At 37.6% G+C, this 22,008-nt stretch overlaps 2 protein-coding genes across 8 annotated transcripts in view; one reads left to right on the forward strand and one right to left on the reverse strand.

The window, feature by feature from the left end:
* Window positions 1–13,618, forward strand: part of spire1a (spire-type actin nucleation factor 1a) — a 54,989-nt gene extending 41,371 nt beyond the window's left edge. The window contains exons 9-19 of one of the 6 annotated variants that reach the window (XM_055219951.2): window positions 1,446–1,487; window positions 1,908–1,955; window positions 5,382–5,539; window positions 5,621–5,720; window positions 5,815–5,957; window positions 9,279–9,305; window positions 9,821–9,958; window positions 10,055–10,125; window positions 10,215–10,242; window positions 11,430–11,575; window positions 11,863–13,618. In XM_055219951.2, coding sequence (XP_055075926.2) covers window positions 1,446–1,487; window positions 1,908–1,955; window positions 5,382–5,539; window positions 5,621–5,720; window positions 5,815–5,957; window positions 9,279–9,305; window positions 9,821–9,958; window positions 10,055–10,125; window positions 10,215–10,242; window positions 11,430–11,575; window positions 11,863–12,112 — 1,151 coding nt within the window. In that variant the 3' untranslated portion in view covers window positions 12,113–13,618. The remainder of the gene's footprint in view (window positions 1–1,445; window positions 1,488–1,907; window positions 1,956–5,381; window positions 5,540–5,620; window positions 5,721–5,814; window positions 5,958–9,278; window positions 9,306–9,820; window positions 9,959–10,054; window positions 10,126–10,214; window positions 10,243–11,429; window positions 11,576–11,862) is intronic. The other 5 variants (XM_055219952.2, XM_055219953.2, XM_073858217.1 and 2 more) reach the window with 5 other exon arrangements.
* A 2,450-nt stretch (window positions 13,619–16,068) lies between these two features.
* On the reverse strand, window positions 16,069–20,577 carry klhl38a (kelch-like family member 38a). Of its 2 annotated transcripts, XM_055219958.2 has the most exons (5): window positions 20,439–20,577; window positions 20,255–20,336; window positions 17,825–19,181; window positions 17,637–17,742; window positions 16,069–17,464 (listed from the first exon to the last, which is right to left on the reverse strand). In XM_055219958.2, exons 3-5 carry the CDS (start codon window positions 19,178–19,180, stop codon window positions 17,175–17,177), a joined length of 1,752 nt encoding a protein of 583 aa, XP_055075933.1. In that variant the 5' UTR covers window position 19,181; window positions 20,255–20,336; window positions 20,439–20,577; the 3' UTR covers window positions 16,069–17,174. The 2 variants fall into 2 exon arrangements, with proteins under 2 accessions (XP_055075933.1, XP_055075934.1); XM_055219959.2 differs by lacking the exons at window positions 20,255–20,336; window positions 20,439–20,577 and adding an exon at window positions 19,282–19,868.
* Window positions 20,578–22,008: the final 1,431 nt, after the last annotated feature.

Here is a 22,008-nt window from a genome sequence, read left to right on the forward strand (position 1 = left end):
CCAGGTTAAGAAAAGAGAAAAGATGAGGAGAAATGTACAGAAGATAAAAGTATGTATACTGCTATATATAATGAAGTATAATATATTATTATGTAGCTTACTATATAATTACACATAGAGCAGTATTATTTTTTTCCTGTCCAACTAGCTTATATAACATGGACTACCCATTCAAAAGTTATGGGATCACTTTCACTTATTAATATTTTCCCACATAGGCTATAGTAGAAAATTCATTAAAACTGAAATAACAAAGAACATAATGAAGTCAATACTATGACTGAAAACAATCCAAAAAAAGAGAAACACTTATTGGTGGTAATTTTTTATAATAGTTTATAAATGTATACAGAAATTTAATTTGTTAGTTTAGTGCAAGGTTATAATAGGTCTTGGTTAAGAAAAAAAGATTTTCTTACTTTTATAAAGTAATGTATATTAAAATGATTAAACCACTTCTCATATATTTTCAAGTATTATTATACATCAAATAATAGAAATTAAACATGACATTTACATATTGTACTTTTTTGAACGTTAAAATAGCACTGCGGCCCCCCGATGAAATGTCTGTCTTAGAAATGGCCCCAAGCAAGTTTGAGTTTGAGACCCCTGTTTTAAAGGGATATTAAATATCTCCTTGCAGAATAAATATTTGTTGTGCTTATTTATTTGATTCATTATTAAAACAATAATATACCTAATTACTGCAAATAATATAACAAAGGCAACATCTGTGGTATTACTTTATCTAAAAAAAAGTTAACAGTTACAGTCATCGAAGAGCTTGCATAACAGCTTTAAAAAATCTGTATCGGAATCAGTATCGGCTGCAAACATCCTGATTGGAGCATCCCTACTTTAAATGCGTCACGTGTCTTTACGGGATCTTTACGGTATGTGTGTGAATGCACGCACAGATTCTGGAAAATCATGAACCAAAAATCAAACGATCCCGGAAAAATCCCAGAAGCATTTTCTGTACATTTTCCCTAATCTCTGTGTGAAAAGGGCTTTAGTTTGTTGTGGTGAAAGCTTTTTTTTCTTGTTTTCTGCTTTAGGAACAAAGGTAATCAACTTTCATTGTCTATCACAAACCTTTTAAACCAGAAAAGCTTACAATGCAGGAATCTGTGCATTACGTGAATAGCACTGATTGTACTTTATTGTATTGTTAAATATTTTGCCTGTTTTTCCTTATAATGGACTTTGATTGCAAAGTTCAGATTTAATCCTAGAACAGCTAAACGTGTTATTTCCAAGAAGTGTGCTTTAGAGAGGGGATCAATGCCAAGCTGATGAATTGCAGAGTTGTTTTAACTAGAAAATCTTTTATGTATATAACCTCAAATGCATTGATGCGTTATTTTAACACATGGCTTTATCCTTTCCTTCCTCTACCCCTCTCTCCTTCTCTTCATTCATAACTTCTGCCTTTCTCACAGTAATACGTCCACTAAGCATGTCTATCAGTTTTGACTCATCAGGTAAAGACTTTACCGCTGTTGGCTCATTGACCCGCTGGCTTTTGTGGTTGTACCTGAATCCCTCCTGTTGCATTAATGTGGTGGTGTGGAGACTGCAAAAATTGGGCAGTGCGTAATAGTGACTTATTATTCAGATTCGAGGGACAGGCTGGTTCTGTGTGCAGGACTTTTCTCTGTAATTCCTTCTGCTGTTTCGGGCGTGCAGTTCTCTCCACCACCAAATCCCGCATTAGTCCTTTGTCAAGGCTGCTGCGTCCGTGTGGCTACACTGTGTTTGTGCTTCTGTGTGCTTTTATCAGTCTCTGAGTAAGTGATTGTGTTGAGCTGTGCAGGTGTATTGTGTGAATGTCCTGTATAGAGAAACAAGTCTTGTGCTTTTGTTGACTAAGGGATCACATTGAGAAATATGTTGCTTTCTAGGCGCAGGGAAAAGCATAAGCACCCCGCAGGACTTGTTCAGAAGCTCAGGTAAAGTATTCCTGATGCAAACATTACCGCTTCACGCACCCCTCTCTGAAAATACATGAATCAAACCTGAAAGACATGAGCTCTTAGAATTGATTATTTTTGAATGAGGATTAATTTAGTTTAGGAGGGCTTATGTAACTTTGAGTTTATATGTCATATGGTGCAGTCAGTGTTTTGATACTGTGTCCCTGACATAATGTATGATTATCTCGCTTGAGCCTAATATTCACAGAAGGACTTATTCCCTACATACTATAATCAAGGATTTTGTGACATGGCTGCGGCGGGCGCGGTGATGTTGCGCGGTGCCTGAAAATAGTCCCCTTTGTAACTTTCAATAGCTGTGGACTATTTTCGGGCAGTGCGTGGTATCACTGCGCCTGCTGCTGCCATGTTACGGCAGCAAAGTCCTTGATTATTACACCAAAATGAGAGTATAGTTCCTAGCCGTATCTGCATAGACAATCACAACTTTTAATTTTCTGTCTGTCTTAGTACACGATGTAAATACAGAACAGTCAAGTTTTAAATAAGAAAAATATCCAAACTCTTTGGGTTTTTTTGCGCGATGCTAATGGTCTAATCAGATTCAATGGATTATGCTAAGCTATGCTAAAAGTGGACCACCAGACCCGGAAATCAGCTGAATGGATTCCAAAATGGTAAAAATAAAATGTTTAACTCTACTGGAGTTGGAAAATTAGCATATTTTCAAAAATTGGAGTGTCCCTTTAATAGAAAAAAATGGTTTATCTTTGCAGTTGGTCTTGCCATTGTAATTTAACAGTGCTGTTTATACTGTATATAGTATATACTGTTTTATGTTTTTGTATGGCATAATGTGTGCTCCTGTATAGCTCAAAGCATTGCGTTAGTAGCGCAAAAGGTCATGGGTTTGAACTCCGGGAACGCACAAAATGAAAAAAAATGTATACCTTCTATGCACTGTAAGTCACTTTAAATAAAAGCTAAATTTAGTGTTAGGTTTTTAGCTAAATCACTCTTTGGTCCGTTTGATCGCAGTGTGTTTGTAGTTGGGCAGGTTAAGCATAGGTGCAGTAGGTTATACATTGAGTTTTAATAGAGCTATTAATAGAGTAATAAGTTATTTTACACTTATATGCGCATGCCCAGTTACGTGATTGGTCATGTTTCATGCGTTTATTATGGTGGTGTATAGTGTGGATGAAGATTCTTTTAAAAATGGCAGTATAAACGAGGATCGTTTTCATTTTAAAATGCCGTTTCAAAACGCAAATGCTCTAATGTAAACATGGCCTAAAAGTTTCACGTGTGCCTTGGACACGGGTCAGGAATAATATTAGCGGCATTGGGTCTCAGGTCATTTTAAAATGAATGTGTTTTGCACCCGAGATGAACTTTCTTGCGTGTGTGCATCGAGTCCTTTTTCTTCCCCCCTCTGTTTTCCAAGAGCGTTTGCAACATTGTGTGACTGGCGGTAGGTTTTGTTGAGCCAGACCTCGGCACATTTAGCGGTTTCGTCATCAAATAAAACAAATGAAGCAGTGGGCCAAATTGGTTGAGAGACCACCGGGGTTTCTATCTGTCTACCTGATGGGTGCTGCACAAGTCGGTGCCGTTTACATTTAGGTACAGTCGATTTCCAAACTATTTCCACTAGGGGTGTAACGGTACGTGTATTCGAACCGGACCGTTTCGGTTCAGGGCTTTCGGCACGGTGCACACGTGCACCGAAAGCATTTTGTGTGCGCCTGTGCGGAACATAATACGTGCGTTTCCGCACGAACATATTAAGTGGCGGAAGTCTCCGCGTTCAGCGCAAGTCTTCTGTCAAACATATAACATAATTCGGCCCGCAAAAAGATTTTTATTTACTTAGTTGTATATCCGTTTGATTATTGATGTAAACGTTTACGTGTCGTATCTAAAAGCGCATGTTAAACGCGTGTCAACGCGCTGCTTTGTTCTTTCAAAAGTGCGTGAGAGGATGCACGTCTTTCGTTGCTACGCATTCATGAGACGCGCTTTCTGTGACAGCAAGAATAAGGAATGCGTGATCAGATTTTTCATCTGCACATCACGTCAATCATATCATTGTCACAATGCGATCAGCTGGTCGGGACAGAGAAGAGCTGTAACCCGGGCTTACTCCGCTGTTACTCAGCTGCGGAGGGGTTCGTTAGTAAAGTCACAGGCAGCTTACATTGATGACACAAGCAAAGATTAGGAGAAACGTGCAAAAGATCAAAGATGGCTAGGTATGCAGCTCACTAATCTCAAAATGAATGTATAATAAGTATATCATCATGTTGCTTGCTATGCAGTTACACATAGAGCAGTAATATTATTTTTATACAGAGATGGTACATAGCCAATTCAATACTGTGAGTTAAACAATCCAAAATAAATCAAAACAGAAAATTTTTGGTGGCAAAAATGTAGGCTAATAGTTCATAAATGTATTCAGGAATTGAATTTGTTAGTTCAAGGTTTTAGTAGAAAAAGTTTAAGAGAAGGTTAAGAAAAGAGTTACCTTCTGTTATAAAATAATGTAAAAAAGAACTTTGCAGTAGTATTTTATTTATTATTTTTTCATTTTATATATATTTTATATGTTATATTTTAATAAAAAGTGTTTAAAAAAGTGTAAACAAATTGTAAAAAAAAGTTTATAGTAATAAACAACCTGCAGTTTAATGTTTGCATTTCTCCCTTACTGTACCGAAAATGAACCGAACCGTGGCTTTAAAACCGGGGTTCGCACCGAACCGTGATTTCTGCGTACCGTTACACCCCTAATTTCCACTGGGTCAGAACTCTGGTCTTATTTACTTAGGTTGGTCTCGGGTTGGGTCTTTCTCTAAAAATTATGTATGCACGTCTGATTAGGGTTAAAAGTGATTCGGGTCATTTGGGGTTGGGTACATTTCTTTGGACCCGAGAAGACTTTTAGTTTGAATCCACCTATTTTTGTTTTGTATTGAATTTAGCAACACCAAGATGTCATGATGGATATGCATTATTATTTTAACAATAATGCATATTATAGTAATGCACAGCTACTACATCTGAGCCGCTAATGTAGTTGGCAGTGCTCCGACATGTGCTTTGGGCGACCCGAATTTGAGTTCCGTGGATGATGAACTTTCCTGTCCTCTCCTTATTGTCTGTCAATTAAAGGCGAATAATCTCCAAAAGAATAATCTCTCAAATGTAGAAGAATGTCTCTTAGCATTGTGCTAAGTAATGATGCCTAGGTCATTACTATGGCAACCAAGACATAACTTGTTATTGGCTAAACTGTCTTAACAAGTGTATCAGAGTTCATCACTTGCAAAATGAGTCAGTATGATGAAATTGAATTGGGCACAATTGGTGCAAAGCCTTGTCGGATATTTGGTTTCGTGATTGGTGTCTAATTGTGTCAATGTTCCCCCCACGCAGACGTCCCTGATGGACTCCGAAAGTTGGCGGTCAGCACGCTGTCTCTGGCCAATGGCACGTCACCACCTGAAAGCCCCAAAAACAGTCAGCCGCTGTCACAGAGAAAGAGATTGCTCAAGGCACCTAAGCTGGCCGATCTGGACAGTTCAGATTCAGATGAGTGATTTTATTTTGTTTTAACCACTGATGTTGAATGAGTTCTCCAGAAAACTCACCTGAACATTTTTGCCTGACTGTAGGAGGACCAATCAAACACCACTCAGAAAACAAACAGCAGCTCCAGTATTTCCACCTCAGTGATGGAGGACTCATCTCCTGAGTCTGTAAATGACAAAAAGAGTAAGACTCTTCATATCAATATCATCCAGAATGTTTTCGGTCCATTAAATGCATGTTGTTCATTATTGAACTGATGTTTTTTGGTCTTTTCCAGTTCCTTCTCCGCTCCAGTCCACATCTTCCACCCCACAACCTGACAAGCCCATCGCTCCGCAGACGAAACGCACTACGGGGATGGAAGCCGTCTTCAGCCGGCAGCCTTTCCTGCCTCCATCTCGACAAAGCTCGAAATCTCTGGTATGTCATACAGTACATTGGCTGCAACAGATATGTATGTTACTTGCTGCTGTTTGCAAAGTTTAAAGGGTACCCCAACTATAAACGCATCATGTGGCGTAATAGATTAACACTGGGAATGTGAAATTTAAAAAAGTCACGGTTTTAATAAACTTAGAAAAATATTTTCACTCGGAGGCTGCCATTTTGTTTACATCACAACCTGACGTCATATGGTTGTAAATCAAAACCTGTGATGTGAAACAGAAGATGAGAGTTATAAATGCCCACAGACAGTAGATGGCAAAATGTGGACCTGACATTTGCATGCCATTTAAAAATACAAGAACATCATCTCTTCTGTTGAACCCTTTTATTATGAACCATAGAGTTACATAAATGATGAAAAATACAGAAAGCATAAAGATGAAAGATCAAAATTATGAGGGGTTAGAAGTTGGGAGTGGAGAGTAAAACATTCTCGATTAATGAAGTTTAATGGCTATGTGTGAAAACATAATTGCCCCATCCACAGTTTAAAATGAGTATTTTTTGAAGTAATGAAAATATTTCAGGCGTTTTTAGCAGTGAATTTAATTTAATTTAATGAATTTAGTAAATTAGTGTAGAGCAATCAAATGTTTGCTGGCAGTGGAGCAAGCAATCTCCTGCATCTTTTGAAAGGACAAATTGATTCCCAGAATTCCATGCAGTTCTGCAGCATTGTCCCGAATGTGGAAAAAGTTCAAAAAAGACTTTGTGCTGTAGCTAAATAATAGCTGTCATACAGCAAGATAATGAACCACTGCCATATCAGAATATTTGGCAGCCTGGAAATGGACGGATTTAGCCGTACCGACTGTGTTTGGTTCTGACCCATGAAAGCATCTACAGTACTGTAACTGTTCAGCGCTGATTGTGAAATGCGTTCCACCGAACAGTTTGACAAATTTACAACCGTTCAAAGATCTTGCAATCTTTTTATTCTTTAGACAGGGAAACAAATTTACAGTTAAACAGATAAAAAGCAGTGCTATATGCTAGTTTTATGGCAGTATAGATAAAGAGCTGAAATTGCTTTTATTTTGTGCTTTAACTGAAGCTGTCCTCTGAGAACAAGCTATATCATATTTGCAGTGATTTGGCTATGTCAGTGATGTTAAACAGTGCTGCATGGCTGTGTAGTATTTATTAGGGAAGCCATTAAATGATATAGATAAATGATTTTATGATCATAATCAATTGCAGTTATAATTGTGCTATACAGACTTCCTCCTTTTGAGTGATGCACAAGTTTAAATATTATCCTGTATATGTAATTAAAAGGGACGGTGTGGGGTTTTTAGCGGCATCTAGTGGTGAGATTGTGAATTGCAACCAACAGCTAGTGCTACCTACATGCATAGTGAAGGACAAACACATAATCGTCTGAGACAACATAGTAACAAAACATGCTCTGTAAAGCAGTTTGTCCTTTTAGGGCTACTGTAGAAACATGATGGCGACTTCTATGTAAGGAGACCCGTGGTGTATGTAGATAAAAAGTCTTAGTTTCTAAGTTAATAAAAACAATAGAGTTCAATTCAATTCAATTTTATTTATATAGCGCTTTTCACAATTGTTAATTGTTTCAAAGCAGCTTTACATGCATAGATGTAGGGAAAAACACAGAATAATCAATAGATAATATAAGAAGAAGACAACAGCGGCTAAGAATAAACCGTTCAAGCGAGCGTAGTAATAATATAACGTATACAGTAAAGTGCTAAGCTCCCGGGGATGAAAAAAGAACCTAGAAGAAAAACCCTGTGGGAAAACTCCTAGGAGGACAAAAACCCTCGAGAAAGATTAATATATATTTATATATATATATAAACGGGGATGAAAACCACCTAGGAGAAAAACCCTGTGGGAAAACTCCTAGGAGGACAAAAACCCTTGAGAAAGATTAATATATATTTATATATATATATATATATATAAACACGATAGTTTATTATCTAAGGTCTTTATACACCACTGATAATATAGTTATGTATATTATGTTGCATTTCTGTCAAGAGATCCTTCTAAAAGTTACACATTGCACAGGGTAATGTACAGACAGCTATTCGCATTAATCATTATTACAAAATAAAAACGTATTAACCAAATAAACACCTGAATGAACACGAAAGATTGAGTAGAATATGTCATTTTGTTATTTGACAGGTTAAATAATGATATGAGAGACATAAAACTAGGCTATAGCATGTAAAAACGCTTGTGGGGTGGGAGAACATAAAGCTACATAGTTCATACAGTATACAGTACGTTTGATTTGAATGATAAATTAAAATTTAAAGCGATAGTTCACCCAGAAATGAAACTTCTGTCATCATTTACTCACTCTCATGTTGTTCTCAATCTGTATGAGTTTCTTTATTCCCCTATATATATATTTATATCTGAAGAGTTGTTTAAGGAAAGGCTTAGGAAAAGCAGTTCAAGAGAGTGAAAGTATTTAAATAAAGATTAAATATTGCTTCGTAAAAAAATGTTAATTGCTACAAGCATCAGTATATATTTAATCTGTATATATTTAATATATAATATAATATATATATATATATATATATATATATATATATATATATATATATATGTATATATATATATATATATATATATATGTATATATATATATATATATGTATATATATATATATATATATATATGTATATATATATATATATATATATATATGTATATATATATATATATATGTATATATATATATATATATGTATATATATATATATATATGTATATATATATATATATATGTATATATATATATATATATATGTATATATATATATATATATGTATATATATATATATATATATGTATATATATATATATATATATATATATATATATATATATATATATATATATATATATATATATATATATATATATATTATTTATATATATATTATTTATATATATATATATATATATATATATATATATATATATATATATATATATATATATATATATATATATATATATATATATATATATATATATATATATATATATATATATATATATATATATTATTTATATATATATATATATATATATATATACATAATATATATATATATACATAATAAACAACTATATATATACATAATAAACAACTCTTCAGAAATATTTTTAATTTGGGCATGTTGGCTTCTGTAATATTTGCGGAGCATCAGTGAGTTGTTTTTGTAAACATAAAAATGTGCAGAATTTAGTTATTTAAAAACCTAATAAAAATCTTGTGGTTGTTTTCTTTGACTAGACTCAAGCGGTAGGCAGAGGTCGTACGGTATGTTATTAAACAAATCAATCTTTAGTATTATTATACAATAGTAATGCTGGGTGACAAAGGGCTTAAAAGCCAATATGAATCTTTTGTTTAACACAATTTGGCATAAAACTGTAATAGAATATAGGCTCAAAAGATGCATATTGGCTTTCATATTGGCTTATATCGGTGCTTTAATAAGGTGCATTTGGGTGAGGACTTTTCTTGGGTTGCTGTGCATTATTCTATTCATCTTTATGTATCAATCTGTACACAGGGTTTACCTATTATGCTTGTGTAACAACATAAAGAGAAAGTTTTACATTCCATTTTGCTTTAAATGCTGTCTTCTGTCTTCACGTTCATTGTGTTGCTATTTATTTTGGGCGTCCGAGGGTGTGACCATGCAGAGATGAAGTCGTGTATTATGACTTTGCATCTCTCTTTACGTTTCTCATTCCTGGGTGTGAAAAGTATGTTTACATTTGCAGTGCAACCTTCAGCATGTTTGTGAAGATGATGTTTTTGTGATTTAGGAGGAGTTCTGCTTCCCTGTCGAGTGCCTCACTTTGACCGTGGAGGAGGTGATGCACATCAGACAGGTTCTTGTTAAAGCTGACCTGGAGAAATTCCAGCCGTACAAAGACGTCTATAACGCCCTAAAAAAGGGAAAGGTACGCTGTTTAAAGGGACTGTTTACCTGAAACATACCCCACCTCCAAAAAAAACCCTTTACTTTTATTCTGACACTTTGCATTATCTCCTTTCAGCTCTGCTTCTCATGTCGGACGAAGAAGTTCTCCTTTTTCGCATGGTCCTACACCTGCCAGTTCTGTAAAAGGTGGGTGGAGCTTTGAATTCTGACTTTTAATAAAATATCACAGATGATGGTGATATGCAATCGTAATCATACTCATTTCTCTCTTACAGACCTGTTTGTTCACAGTGTTGTAAAAAGGTAAATACAATCTCCTCTTTGCTACTTTTTCATTGAAATAAGTTGATTTATATTTGTCTTTTTACTTTAAAGGGCACCTATTATCCTAAATCCAATTTTACAAGGTGTTTGGACATAATGTGTGTTGGCAATACAACCACCCTAGCTAGCCTGTCTAACACCAGACCTATGTGTGTCTCATAGAGAATGAGACGTGGCCTGGGAACCACATGTTCATTTTCTCGTATTTGAGGTGTGGTTTATGAATGCCCAGAGCCGTTTATTGGGTGCTACGAATGTCTATCAAAAGCGTCTGTACATAGCTCATAGCCAATCGGTGTGGTGCATAGACGTCGTCATCGTCTTGCTGCCCCCTCCCCGTTCTGTGATTGGTTTGCTATTTCAGGCGAGATTTTGGGCCATGGTTTCCATGCTAGACTTGCAGCGTTAATAAATTAGCGCACAAGGCAGCATGGGGAAACCCAGGCTACAACCATACAAATAGAAAAAAAATAACGTGTAAATAGCATAAAAAGCGTTTGAAGAGAAATTGACGTGTGTCCGAGACGAAATCTGCTTCTGGTGGGAGGGGCAAGTTCTAGGCGGTTGTCTGTTTGCAAGATGGCTGATGTTGATTGATGTTGACCTTCGTTTCCAGTTTGGCGAGTTTCATTATTTCCTGTCTCTATAGAAATATAAACTTATGTCATATAACTTTGGGTGACTGACTGCCCACTGACAATATCACTCGTTCCTCCATGATGTTGAATGAGTGACACCGAGCGGGCCACCACAGCAGCAAGCAGGCTCCTGATTGGTTACGCTGCGCAAATTGATCACTTTTTTGCATCAATTCGCGCGAATGAAGCGAATTCGTATCTACCGTACGAATATCACATAGACGCGTTTTTACATTTTAAATAATTTGCGCCAGACGCTCTATTCGCGTTTGGTGTGAACGCAGCATAAGGAAGCGAAGAGGTGTAGCTCATATGCATTTAAAGGTACAGACATTAAAACAGCGCGGGTTTGCTCCCACCCAAATAGGGACATTTTAAACATGCTATAATAAATGATCTGTGAGGTATTTTGAGCTGAAACTTCACAGACACATTCTGGGCACACCTGAGACTTATATTACATCTTGTAAATAGGCCATAATAGGTGCCCTTTAATGATGAGTAATGATCTCATATATTTTTTTTCAGATGAAGTTGCCCGCTAAGCCCTTCACCAGCCTGCCCATCTCTTCTCTCGGCCCCAGCATTTTGCCCCCAAAAGATCCTGGATCATCAGAAAAAAACTCCACCACATCTGGCCAGAAGCATCAGAGCCTTCAGCGCTCCACATCCAGGTGAGCTTCACAGCATCACTTTCAGTTCTGAATCATCTATTTTCAAAATATTATTCAAGGTCCTAATATTTACCATTTAGGTACAGATATGCATACATTTGGTACCAATATGTACCTCTGAGGTACAAAAGTTTACTTTTTAGAAGGGTCCAATGATAGCTAGGGCCAATTTTTTTTGCAGTTTTTTCTGACAGTATATTGCACCATGTTAAGCATAATCAAGTTGCCATCTAATACCATCTGTGTTTGTAAGAGTAGCCACTAACATAATGTTTTTGTCCTATCAGATCATCAGTGCACGGAGAGCACTCGTCCTCCAAAGATGAACTTGAGCTCCCCAAGCAGTTCACGGAGGACTGGAGCACCATGGACGTCTGCGTAGACTGCAGGAAGTTTATTAACGACATCATCAGCAACAGCAGACGCAGCCAGTCCACCAAACGTGCCCGTCTGCATCGCAGAACCCATTCGGTCTACATGGCCTCCGGTAGCTCCTCAAACTACAGGCCAACTGAACGGACTATCAAAGAGGTTTAGGATGATTCTCGCCATCTTGTTGGATCCAAAGTGCATGGAACTCGGCGCGTTAAAACTATGTACAGTTCTCACCCGTCATGAACGTTTCGGTCCTGGTGGCTGGAAAATCAAAGTCTGAAAGTGCCAGACAGAAATAAACTGTTTATGTGAGGCGTATTTCTTGAACTCTGTTAGCTGTGTAATATGACTTCAAAACATCTCCCTCTTCTCTTCCATTTTAAAAAGTGCCAGAGGTGAAGGAATAAAACCCTCCCTCGTCCCGGATGAGTCCTTAAGCACTAGATGTCTCAGGAAATGTAGGTTTCTTCTGTCATTTAAGGTGTGGAATGTAGTATAATACACTTTAAAGCTTGTGTTAGCCACAGAACAGATTAACACTGGAGTAAAGGAACAATATAGAGATGTTAGGAATTCGGCATTGGGAAAAAGAAAACCGATCGCTGCTTTGAGCACTCGAATGTATATTTTTCAATATTAAACTGGAACTCGGCAATTGTATGTAAATATGAAGCTGCGTTATCAGCATAACTATTATTGATGTAAATAGGTATCCACATCTGGTTTAATTGAATCCGCTGAACGACCAAGAGACACTGTAGATTAACTCCACCACAATTCAAGATTGTCTTACCAAATGTTTATTTGTCTTAATGTTTGTTAAAATTGCTGCTGGTCCAAATGAATGACGTTTTAGATAATTACAAAGAGTACTTGCATATATTTTTCCTCTGTCCAATGACAGTGTTTTTGAGATTTTAGTCAAGGATGAGGGTCAAAAATGTGTTTTTTAGGGCGAATGCTGAAGTGTTTCTTAAAGAATTGATCACATGTGCCAAAAAAAACCCAATCCCCTTTGAGCAATATGTGTCTTGGACCTGATGTACATAGTGATGTTTGAGGCAGGTGATGGGACCCAAAGTGGATCTCAGATCTCTCTCTGTCTCAGATACAAGCTCATTTTTGTAGGATACATTTATGTACATGCTGTATATCCAGAGTTCATCAAATCTACTGATATATATTATTAAAATTGCTTTATAATGTTAAGATTTATATTATTATTAATAATAGTTATTTTATTTTTCTGTGTAGTCTTTGCAGATTCTCATAATTTGTCGCTTTTGCTTAACCTCAAAAAATGTTACAAATTATTTCAACTTTAAATTTATTTTGATGTCTTAAAAAATTTGTAGGTTAAGTTGAAGTTTATTATTTGTAATAACTCATTCCTAGCTCAATGAAACACCCAGAAATTCTTCAAACAGAATTTTACAACTCAACATTGATGTCATGTAAGAGTTTTGGTAGGATTATTTATTTTTTTATTATAACTAAAGACATGCACACACACCAGATATAAATTCATGTGCACTTCAGTGGTTTACAGGTTTGTGGACATGTTCTTCTGTGCATATCTGACTGTACTGCCTCTTCTACAGAATGATCGGTGTGCATGATGGAATCTGTTTTTATAACAAGGAAAGAAATAAAGCATCTGAAATGTAATGTTATATCATTGCTTATTCTTTATCAGACTGACACGAATATGGTGATGAACATTGTTGTCCAGTGTGTTCCATAGGAGAGTCAAGACACAAGAAAATATGGCTTTTGACCGATTTCACATTTTCTTTTAAAGAAGGAATGTTTCCTTTTTGGATGAGCTACTCTCTGACAAAGGCCTTTTGAAGTTCAACGTTAAAGTTCACCAGCAGAGGGCAGGAAAACTTCGGTTTCAAGAGTCAACAAAAAAATCCCGTTTATTGATTCTGGCTAGAGGGGATACAGCTACGGCCAAATCTCGCGAGACGTTGGGTCTAGGGCTACATTTGAGAAAATGATTAGGATGAAAACCGCGGTTTTGGCTAGATAGATAGGATACAGTTACGCATAAATCCCATGTAATGTTGGGTTTAGAGTAAGGTTTGGGATAGGATTAGGATGAAAACGGCGCTCATCGCGCGAGATTTCACGAAAATTTGGCCGTAGCTGTATCCCTTCTACCCACAACCCTAGATTTCATATCAGCCTAGAAACAGCAGAAATTCATCAAGTGTAATCGCTCAAGTATATAAAACCTTTTTTTTGTTGTTGAGCAAATCTAACAATATGTCACCCTGTCTGTAAAATTCAAGCTAAAGTTTCATAATTGAGATTTGGAGCATCAACGTTTGATATTAATGTTTAATTGTACTTTTGATGGCCTCATACATTATATTAAATATGATTAATAATACAAAAAAATACCAAGGTTACATTTTCACAGAATGTTATTTATTATGTAGGATGTGTTTCTGTAGAAAATAGTAAATGACAATTGGCCTACTGAATTGTGGAATTACAACATTAAAGGGACACTCCATTTTTCCTATTTAAAATTTGACTCTTCTGTAGGCTACTTACATTGTCTAATAAGACAGATGTAAATTTAAAAGTTGTGATTTTCTAGGCCGGTACGGCCATAGATATGTATACTATAAAGGCTAGATGTCTTACGGCGAAGTGTCATCACCTGGCGGCCATCTTACCTCAGACAGTTCGCTCACTCGTAGCATTGAGTTTTGATGGTGCAGGTACTTTTAAATGACCATAACTTGCTCAATTTTGGTTTGTTTTTTTTACAAACGTTATTAACGTGGCTATAATTCTGGATGCTTTAACATGTTTCATGAATTTTTTATTTATTTTTAGTATAAGTATGCAGTGTCATATCTTTGATGTTTATAACAAACCAAACTGTTTGAAAATCAGTAAAAAATTAAACAAGTTATGGTCATTTAAAAGTACCTGCATCATTAAAACTCAATGCTACGAGTGAGCGACCGCCCTGTTGTAAGATGGCCGCCAAAAAGCGGGTGTTCCACTTCCACTCAATTGGCCAGCAGTGCGGGTGAAACATCTAGCCTTTATACATATCTATGGGTATGGCTAGGAACTATACTCTCATTATGGCGTAATAATCAAGGACTTTGCAGCTGTAACATGGCTGCAGGAGGCACAATAATATTACGCAGCACCTGAAAATAGTTCCCTGCTATTGAAAGCTACCAGGACAGACCCGGAGATTGGCTAAAATCAAACGTTGGAATGTCCCTTTAATCAATTTTTCCACATTTCAGGATTATTTGGGCGGGGCTAAAACGGTGGCTCGATGACGCCCTGGAGCCACCGACCATAGCCCCGCCCCTAACACAATCAGGAACATACATTCAGATTGTAGCGGTATTTGACAGCACTGAGTGTATTTTTATAACACATTTTTTTCTGTGGTGTGACAAACTCAAAATACATATCACACAGACTTTAATGTATATTCTCTATTTTATATTAGAAGGCTGTCTCGGAACTTGAACATACTTTGACCCTGCCATGACTCAAAAATGTTTTGCCTACAGTAGGCAGCAGATGGCACTGTAATATTGTGAGGATGTTACCACTAATAATTTAAAAAGTGCACTATGTGAGAAAGTTAAGGTTTATACATTATAAACATCCCTTAATACATTTATAATACTTGTAGTATTTACAAGATTTTACGGATTTATAAAAATGACAAAGCATTCCCTACTGAAAAATCCAGCTAAAACCAGCATAAGCTGGTGAGTTGGTTTTAGCTGGTCTCCCAGCTTGGTTTTAGCTGGTATTGCTGGTGTAGCAAGCTGGTCTAGCTGTGTGTTGGTCATGTTTTAAGCTGGTCTAGCTGTGTTTGGTCACTTGTTAAGCTGGTCTAGCTGGACTTTGCTGGTCAGGCTGGAAGACCAGCTGACCCACCAGCTTGACCAGCTTTGCCAGGCTGGGAGGACCAGCTTAGACCAGCTACTGCCACCTTAAACCAGCTAAAACCAGCTACTAGCTTATGCTGGTCTTTAATGGATTTTTCAGTAGGGTTGTGACTTAGTAGGGCACAGTCTGTTGCATATATCAAAAATAAAGCACACGTATTGTATTTAACATAATGTATTTAACCCCTCCTTTATTGAACATAAGACATCATGACTGATAAACATTGACGTGCATTCAAAAAACGTTTTTGTCTTAGTCATAGTATTGAACCCTACACTGACATGATGCTCACAAAATAGTCTGTCCTGCACTCTGATTGGTGGTTTCCATGACAACAGTTGTCAAGGTCTATCTACGCGTAAGGGGAGTACTTTCGATCTAAAAGCTTGTGGCTAAAGTTAGTGATGAGTTTGGCTTGAGTCTTGGGTTTCTGTTCACGTCATCCCTCATGCACGAAATGCAATAGTAACTGACAAAGTGCAGTGAACCAATTCAGAAATGAATAGCCTGTTGATTTTTTTTAAACGCTTGAACGTTTTATTTCCGTAGTCCAATGCAATAGAAAAAGATGTTTATAATAAACAATTTTATTTGTTTAGTCATTGAATGTAAGGTCACCAGACGTCGAGTAAACAGTTTTCAAGCAGCACTACGAGAAGGCAATGAACATCATATCATCATGATGTCTTTTATTTCTTAATGCAGATCGCAGGCAAGATGACCACTTCAAACCATATATCAACATAAAGTTCTCTTAACAATCCTAACTTTATGTCTCTCTCAACATCAAAGCTGTTTTGCCACAATGGGAAAATACATTCTCCATCAAACATGACGTGCTTCATGAGTTTTTTGGCCATTATTCATCATCCATTAAAGGAATGGTTCCTGACTCACATGGTATTATTAACAAATACTTTAGCTGCTCAAGTCATTCCAAGAGGGAAGATCGTGGTTAGAAACATCCATCTGAAGACTTTGGGTCAGGGACAGCTTTGCAGTGCAAAAGTACGCAGTTTTATTTCGAGGTCCTGGGCTTTACTCCCTGTGGTCCTCTTTAAATTGCCAGCTCAAATCTCTTTTGATTTAAGATGACACAGATGCTGGCGAACACCAGCAGTGTCCCATCAAAGCCACAGCTGAGATATACTCGGTCCACACATGAGTGCAACCATCCTCGGATGGTTTCCAGTCTCAGCTGTGGGCCCATTTCTCATTTCCCTTAATGAGCAGGGGAGCGAACGGGACACCCAGGCAGAGGTGTTGGATCCCCGAGCAGTCATGGTGGGTTGGGACGGTTGGAGAGGCAGATCAGAGATAGTGAGCCGTGATCAAACAGCTTGTACGGTAGAGAGCCCTTGGGAGTCCAAGCGTCTGTTTTAGGGTCATAGCACTCGAAGCAGTCGGAGTCCTCAATGACATCATGACCGTTGAGGAAGCGTCCTCCAGTTACATAGAGTTTGTTATTGATGACTGTAGCGGCGTGGTGCATCCTCCTCTCCGTCATGTTCGCGCACTTGACAAATTTATTGGCTTTCGTGTCATAGGCGATCACTCTTCTAGTGTATCCTAAAATGAATTTAAATGATATGTTCAACATTGGGCATAGTGCAAGGAGATCATAAGCAAGGCCGGATTGAACCCACAACCTCCAAGCTCACACCTAGACTCTCAATTGGTACAGTAGTGCATTAGCAGTTTAAAGGTTGAGGGTTCAAATCCAAAATACCAGAGATCTCACCTCCGACAATATAAATCTTGTCCTCTATGACGGCAGCAGGTGCACAGACATTCTTCACCGTCCGGGTTTCAAGTCTAGACCACACGTTTCGGGATATGTGATACACCTAAAAGAGATGCACTTGTCTTGTTCAAGTAATATCACACTACGAATGAAGCAGATTAAACCATCTGAATGACATTTCTTACCTGTATTAGCCTCACTGGATTCTGCAAGGCATCCTCACCTCCAAACACATAAATTCTCTGGTCGTTTGCAGCGACTGCAGGGTGCAGGACCGCCGTGGGCATCGGTGCCATGGACTCCCACTGATTAAACATGCTGTTGTAGCGCTCCACAGTATTTGAGGTCTTTGTGTCAGGACCTATTCCTCCAAGAGCAAAGATGAAGTGAAGGTAGGAGACGCTCTGATGGGCGTAACGTGGCTCCAGCATCGGCTCAGCAGTCCTCCACTGGTTGGTCTTCAACGAGAGGGTGTACACAGTGGCACTGACTGCACTTTCTCCAGACACCAGACTTAGGTTAAGCCCTCCCACCACATACAAAATGCTGTGGATGCAGACATATGCCGCCTTGTACAGACGCAAAGGTAGTTTGGCTAGCCACTGCCAGCGCTGTGTCCGCTCGTCGTAGAGGAGCGCCTCTCGAGATGTCTGTTCATTGTTCTTGCGGCCTCCAACCACCACCAGAGTTTCATGGCACGTGTAACGGCGTGGCGTGGTCCAGAGAGGCTTCAATTCACGAGTGCACTTTGCGCTAACCGAAAACATCAGACGTCGCACGGACTCGATGATCTCAGTGCACAACGTAGACGACTGGACGAGCGGATCGTTCGCGATAAACTGAAAGAGGTATGTCGGATGGATGTACCTCAACCGAACCTTCTTGAAGAGATCATGAATGGCACCACGCCTGGAGAAGGGGTCATGGTGGATCCAAGCCAGGAGGGTTTCAAACACCTGCTCTTCCTCAGCACACAGCCTGTCGTCCTCCAGGTAGCACATGAGTTCGGGAAGCGAAAGTTCACAGAAGTCTTCCGTGCCCGCGACGTCTGAGAAACAGCGCACGGCCATTTCTTTCGCTCTCTCTTTTAGGGTTTCGCAATGAAGGATCTCGGAGAGCCGGATCATGCTGAGGCAGTTGTCTGGATTGAGCTGCTCCTGTAGGAAAGTGGAGCAGGCCTCGAAAAGCCTACCGTATTGCAGCATAGAGGCCGCCTGCATCAGGGGCAACACGAGCTCCATGGTGATGGTGAGGGCTCCAGTATAAATGTATTCCACAATGCATTCCATGACTTCTGAATTAAGGCCTTTCAGGTCCACTCGTTCCTGGTTGCTTTCCCGGAAGTTGCTGCAGAACATGGCACGGAAGTACGGGCTGCTGGAAACCAGGACGTTCCTGTGGCAGGGGAACTCTCTGTCTTGGGTGCACAAGATTACATCGGTGAAGATCTGCTCCTGCCTCAAAATATTCAACTGACACAGGAGGTGAGCGGGGAGCTCTTGGTCTTTAAATGGAAAGATCTCTGTTGATATTCCAGCCATGCTGCAAAGGAAAGGAAATCATAAGTGACTTCTTATTGACTAATCTATGATTTGCCAAGCAAATAAACCCGATACTTGAGTCACATTAAATAATATCTTACCGTTTGCTGTTGTCATAGGCACCACGCAATCTTCCATCCCTTAATCTCTATGTACATTTCCACAACACAACGTTCTATTCCAGGGGACCTTAAATCATTTTTATGTGTCCACTTGGCCACACTTTCCTATCAAAGCTAAGTTTATCAACGCAACCGTATCACTTCCCACATGTTTCTGATCCCCTTGGTAGGTTTGCCCTTCACAGCCTAAAGCATTTCACGAGGCTATTATCAACACTAAGTCATCTAATCACCCCAGAGACAGCTACTGATTTTACTTCACATCAGATCACATGGGCCTGTCTGATGTCTATTTTAGGATGCTAATTGTTTTTCCTTCGTGTTAATCGCTATTCTGTGACATCACAACGGGCTAAAAGTATCAAACATAAACTGCATATTTTGATGACTCTTGATTTAAAAAACACACTTTCAGTTGCCAATGCATTGCTCTATATGCAATGTTCTTACTGAGCAAAAATAATACGTGCAAATCTTGATATAGATTTTGCTTTAAATTTTGGTTTTATTTTTGGCCAGACCATTACGCTACAACATAGTTAAACCTGAACGTCATATCAGTCAGTTACAAAACATCTAAAAACCAAACAGATGAATCATTGTGGAGCAAAAATATAATGATGAATCAGATGTTGGAAATGAATGCAAACTAAAACTATAAAATAAAATAAAAACATTTTTGATAGTTAAAAAAATGTAAATAAATGAAAAATTGAAATATCATCTTAGCAATAAAGCTAATAAAATGCCAAAAAATTTTATTAGAAAATTACAAAAGTTAAACTAAAATTAGTATGAAAAGCTAAAATATTTAAAATATTTATAAAACTAAAACAACTCTGACAACTTTATTGAATTACCAGGCCATTCAGTGACATTTTCTGACATTTAGAAAGTAAATAGCCCTATCAGTATTTACAATCTGTAAAATAAAGCATTTTATTTAACTCACCTGCTCTTTATGCCCCGTTGAATCTGCACAAAATCATCCTCTGTTTAATATCAAAACAGAAGCATTCTCCCCAAATATCCTCCTTAAAGATAAAAGATACACGTGGCGAAAGGTGTGCACAGAGACTGTGAAGTTTCAAGCGTGGAGGTTTGCGTTTGCCATGAGGTTGGTGCATTCAAGTTACCTAGAATAGTTTGGAGGGCTGCTGTTGTCCGGGTGTTACATGTGACCCTCAGCAGTGGGCCATGCACCATTGTGTGTTTACTATGGTAGTGACGGAGGGCTCAGCTAATCCAGAGGACAGAGGCAGGGGTCGAGGGCTTGTGCATGCCCACCGACAGGCTCGTGTGACCCAGGAAGCTGGTAAATATAGTGCAGTGCTGATGGCTGAACTGAGTGAGTTGAACAGCTGAAACGTTAGGCCTGGTTACCCTGGTTTGCCTCTGGGTTGAGGTGATAGGGAGAGGATTACAATGCTGCTAATCACCTGCCATTAACAGTGTTATGATGGGCATCAATGCCGCATTATACACTTTATCTAACATACATATAACATAATTTAAAGCCATTTATTTAATCCTACCATGGCTTTAGAGGTCATACAGAGACCTATGAAATCTAAATAAACAACATAACTGCATACAGACTGCATACATAGAAGTTAAAAATGAAATTAAATATATAAGGAATAAAAATAGACCATTATTAATTTACATGCAAAAGAGATTTTACATGCAAGAAAAATGCACATGATCTCATATAAATGGTGTACCGGTGGTTAAATTTTTTTTAGTGTTAACAATATTGTTATGTGCCATAATAAAGATCAGAAACTTGTAAGAGTATAAGGAAATGTCATCTCTGCATACAGTTCATTTTGTGCCCGCAGATGCTGCTTATAGCCCTATCATCAACTGCACGCTGGGAGATGAATTACTGTCATCCTTAGATTGCTGCAGAGGGAAAGAAAAACAAACGTGCATCCAGGCAGATTATATGACAGTCACAGGAATACCATGAAGTCCAGAATGTCAGAGAGAGATCAACATCTTTAGCAGTGCCATCTTCTGTGTTTGCTTTGCCTATTGCAATGCTTATCCGGTACCATAAACAAGCTTAGCTATATGTATATACCCAAAAGTGCCACTGAAGATGTTTTAGACTGTTCTTATTTTTATAGTAATGCAATAATGTCAAAACTACAGTAAATATGTGAGCCCTCCAACAACTGTGTAAAAAACATTGTAAAAAAGACATTTTCATAAAATGAGCATGTGCAAAAATTTGGGAAAATAATTGCTATTTTTATAAACATAAACATGGAAGAATATAACACATTAATAATGACATAAAAACTGAAATAAACATTGATTTACAAATTAATTTACTATTAAAATAAATTTTGATCTTTAAATAAGCCTTCATTACATTAGAATCTGTATTTATTATTATTATGACAATTTTTAACAATGAATTTACAATAACATACAAAAATTACATACAAAATACATATAACGTTATGTGCCAGGAGTGAGAAATACCATATTATGTGTTTACATTTTTTTATTATTGAATACAAAAATATAACAACAAAGGCAAATATACATTTTACAAGAGTAGATAGAGATTACAGGCTCAACACAGTATAACACATACATTATTTAGAAAAGACAGAGAAAATAAATAGATAGAAATCTGAAATCATAATTTACATGAACTTAAATAGAAGTAAAAGAAGATAAAAAATAAAATAA

Source organism: Misgurnus anguillicaudatus, chromosome 20 (assembly GCF_027580225.2).
Source record: "Misgurnus anguillicaudatus chromosome 20, ASM2758022v2, whole genome shotgun sequence".
Taxonomy (NCBI): Eukaryota; Metazoa; Chordata; class Actinopteri; order Cypriniformes; family Cobitidae; genus Misgurnus; species Misgurnus anguillicaudatus.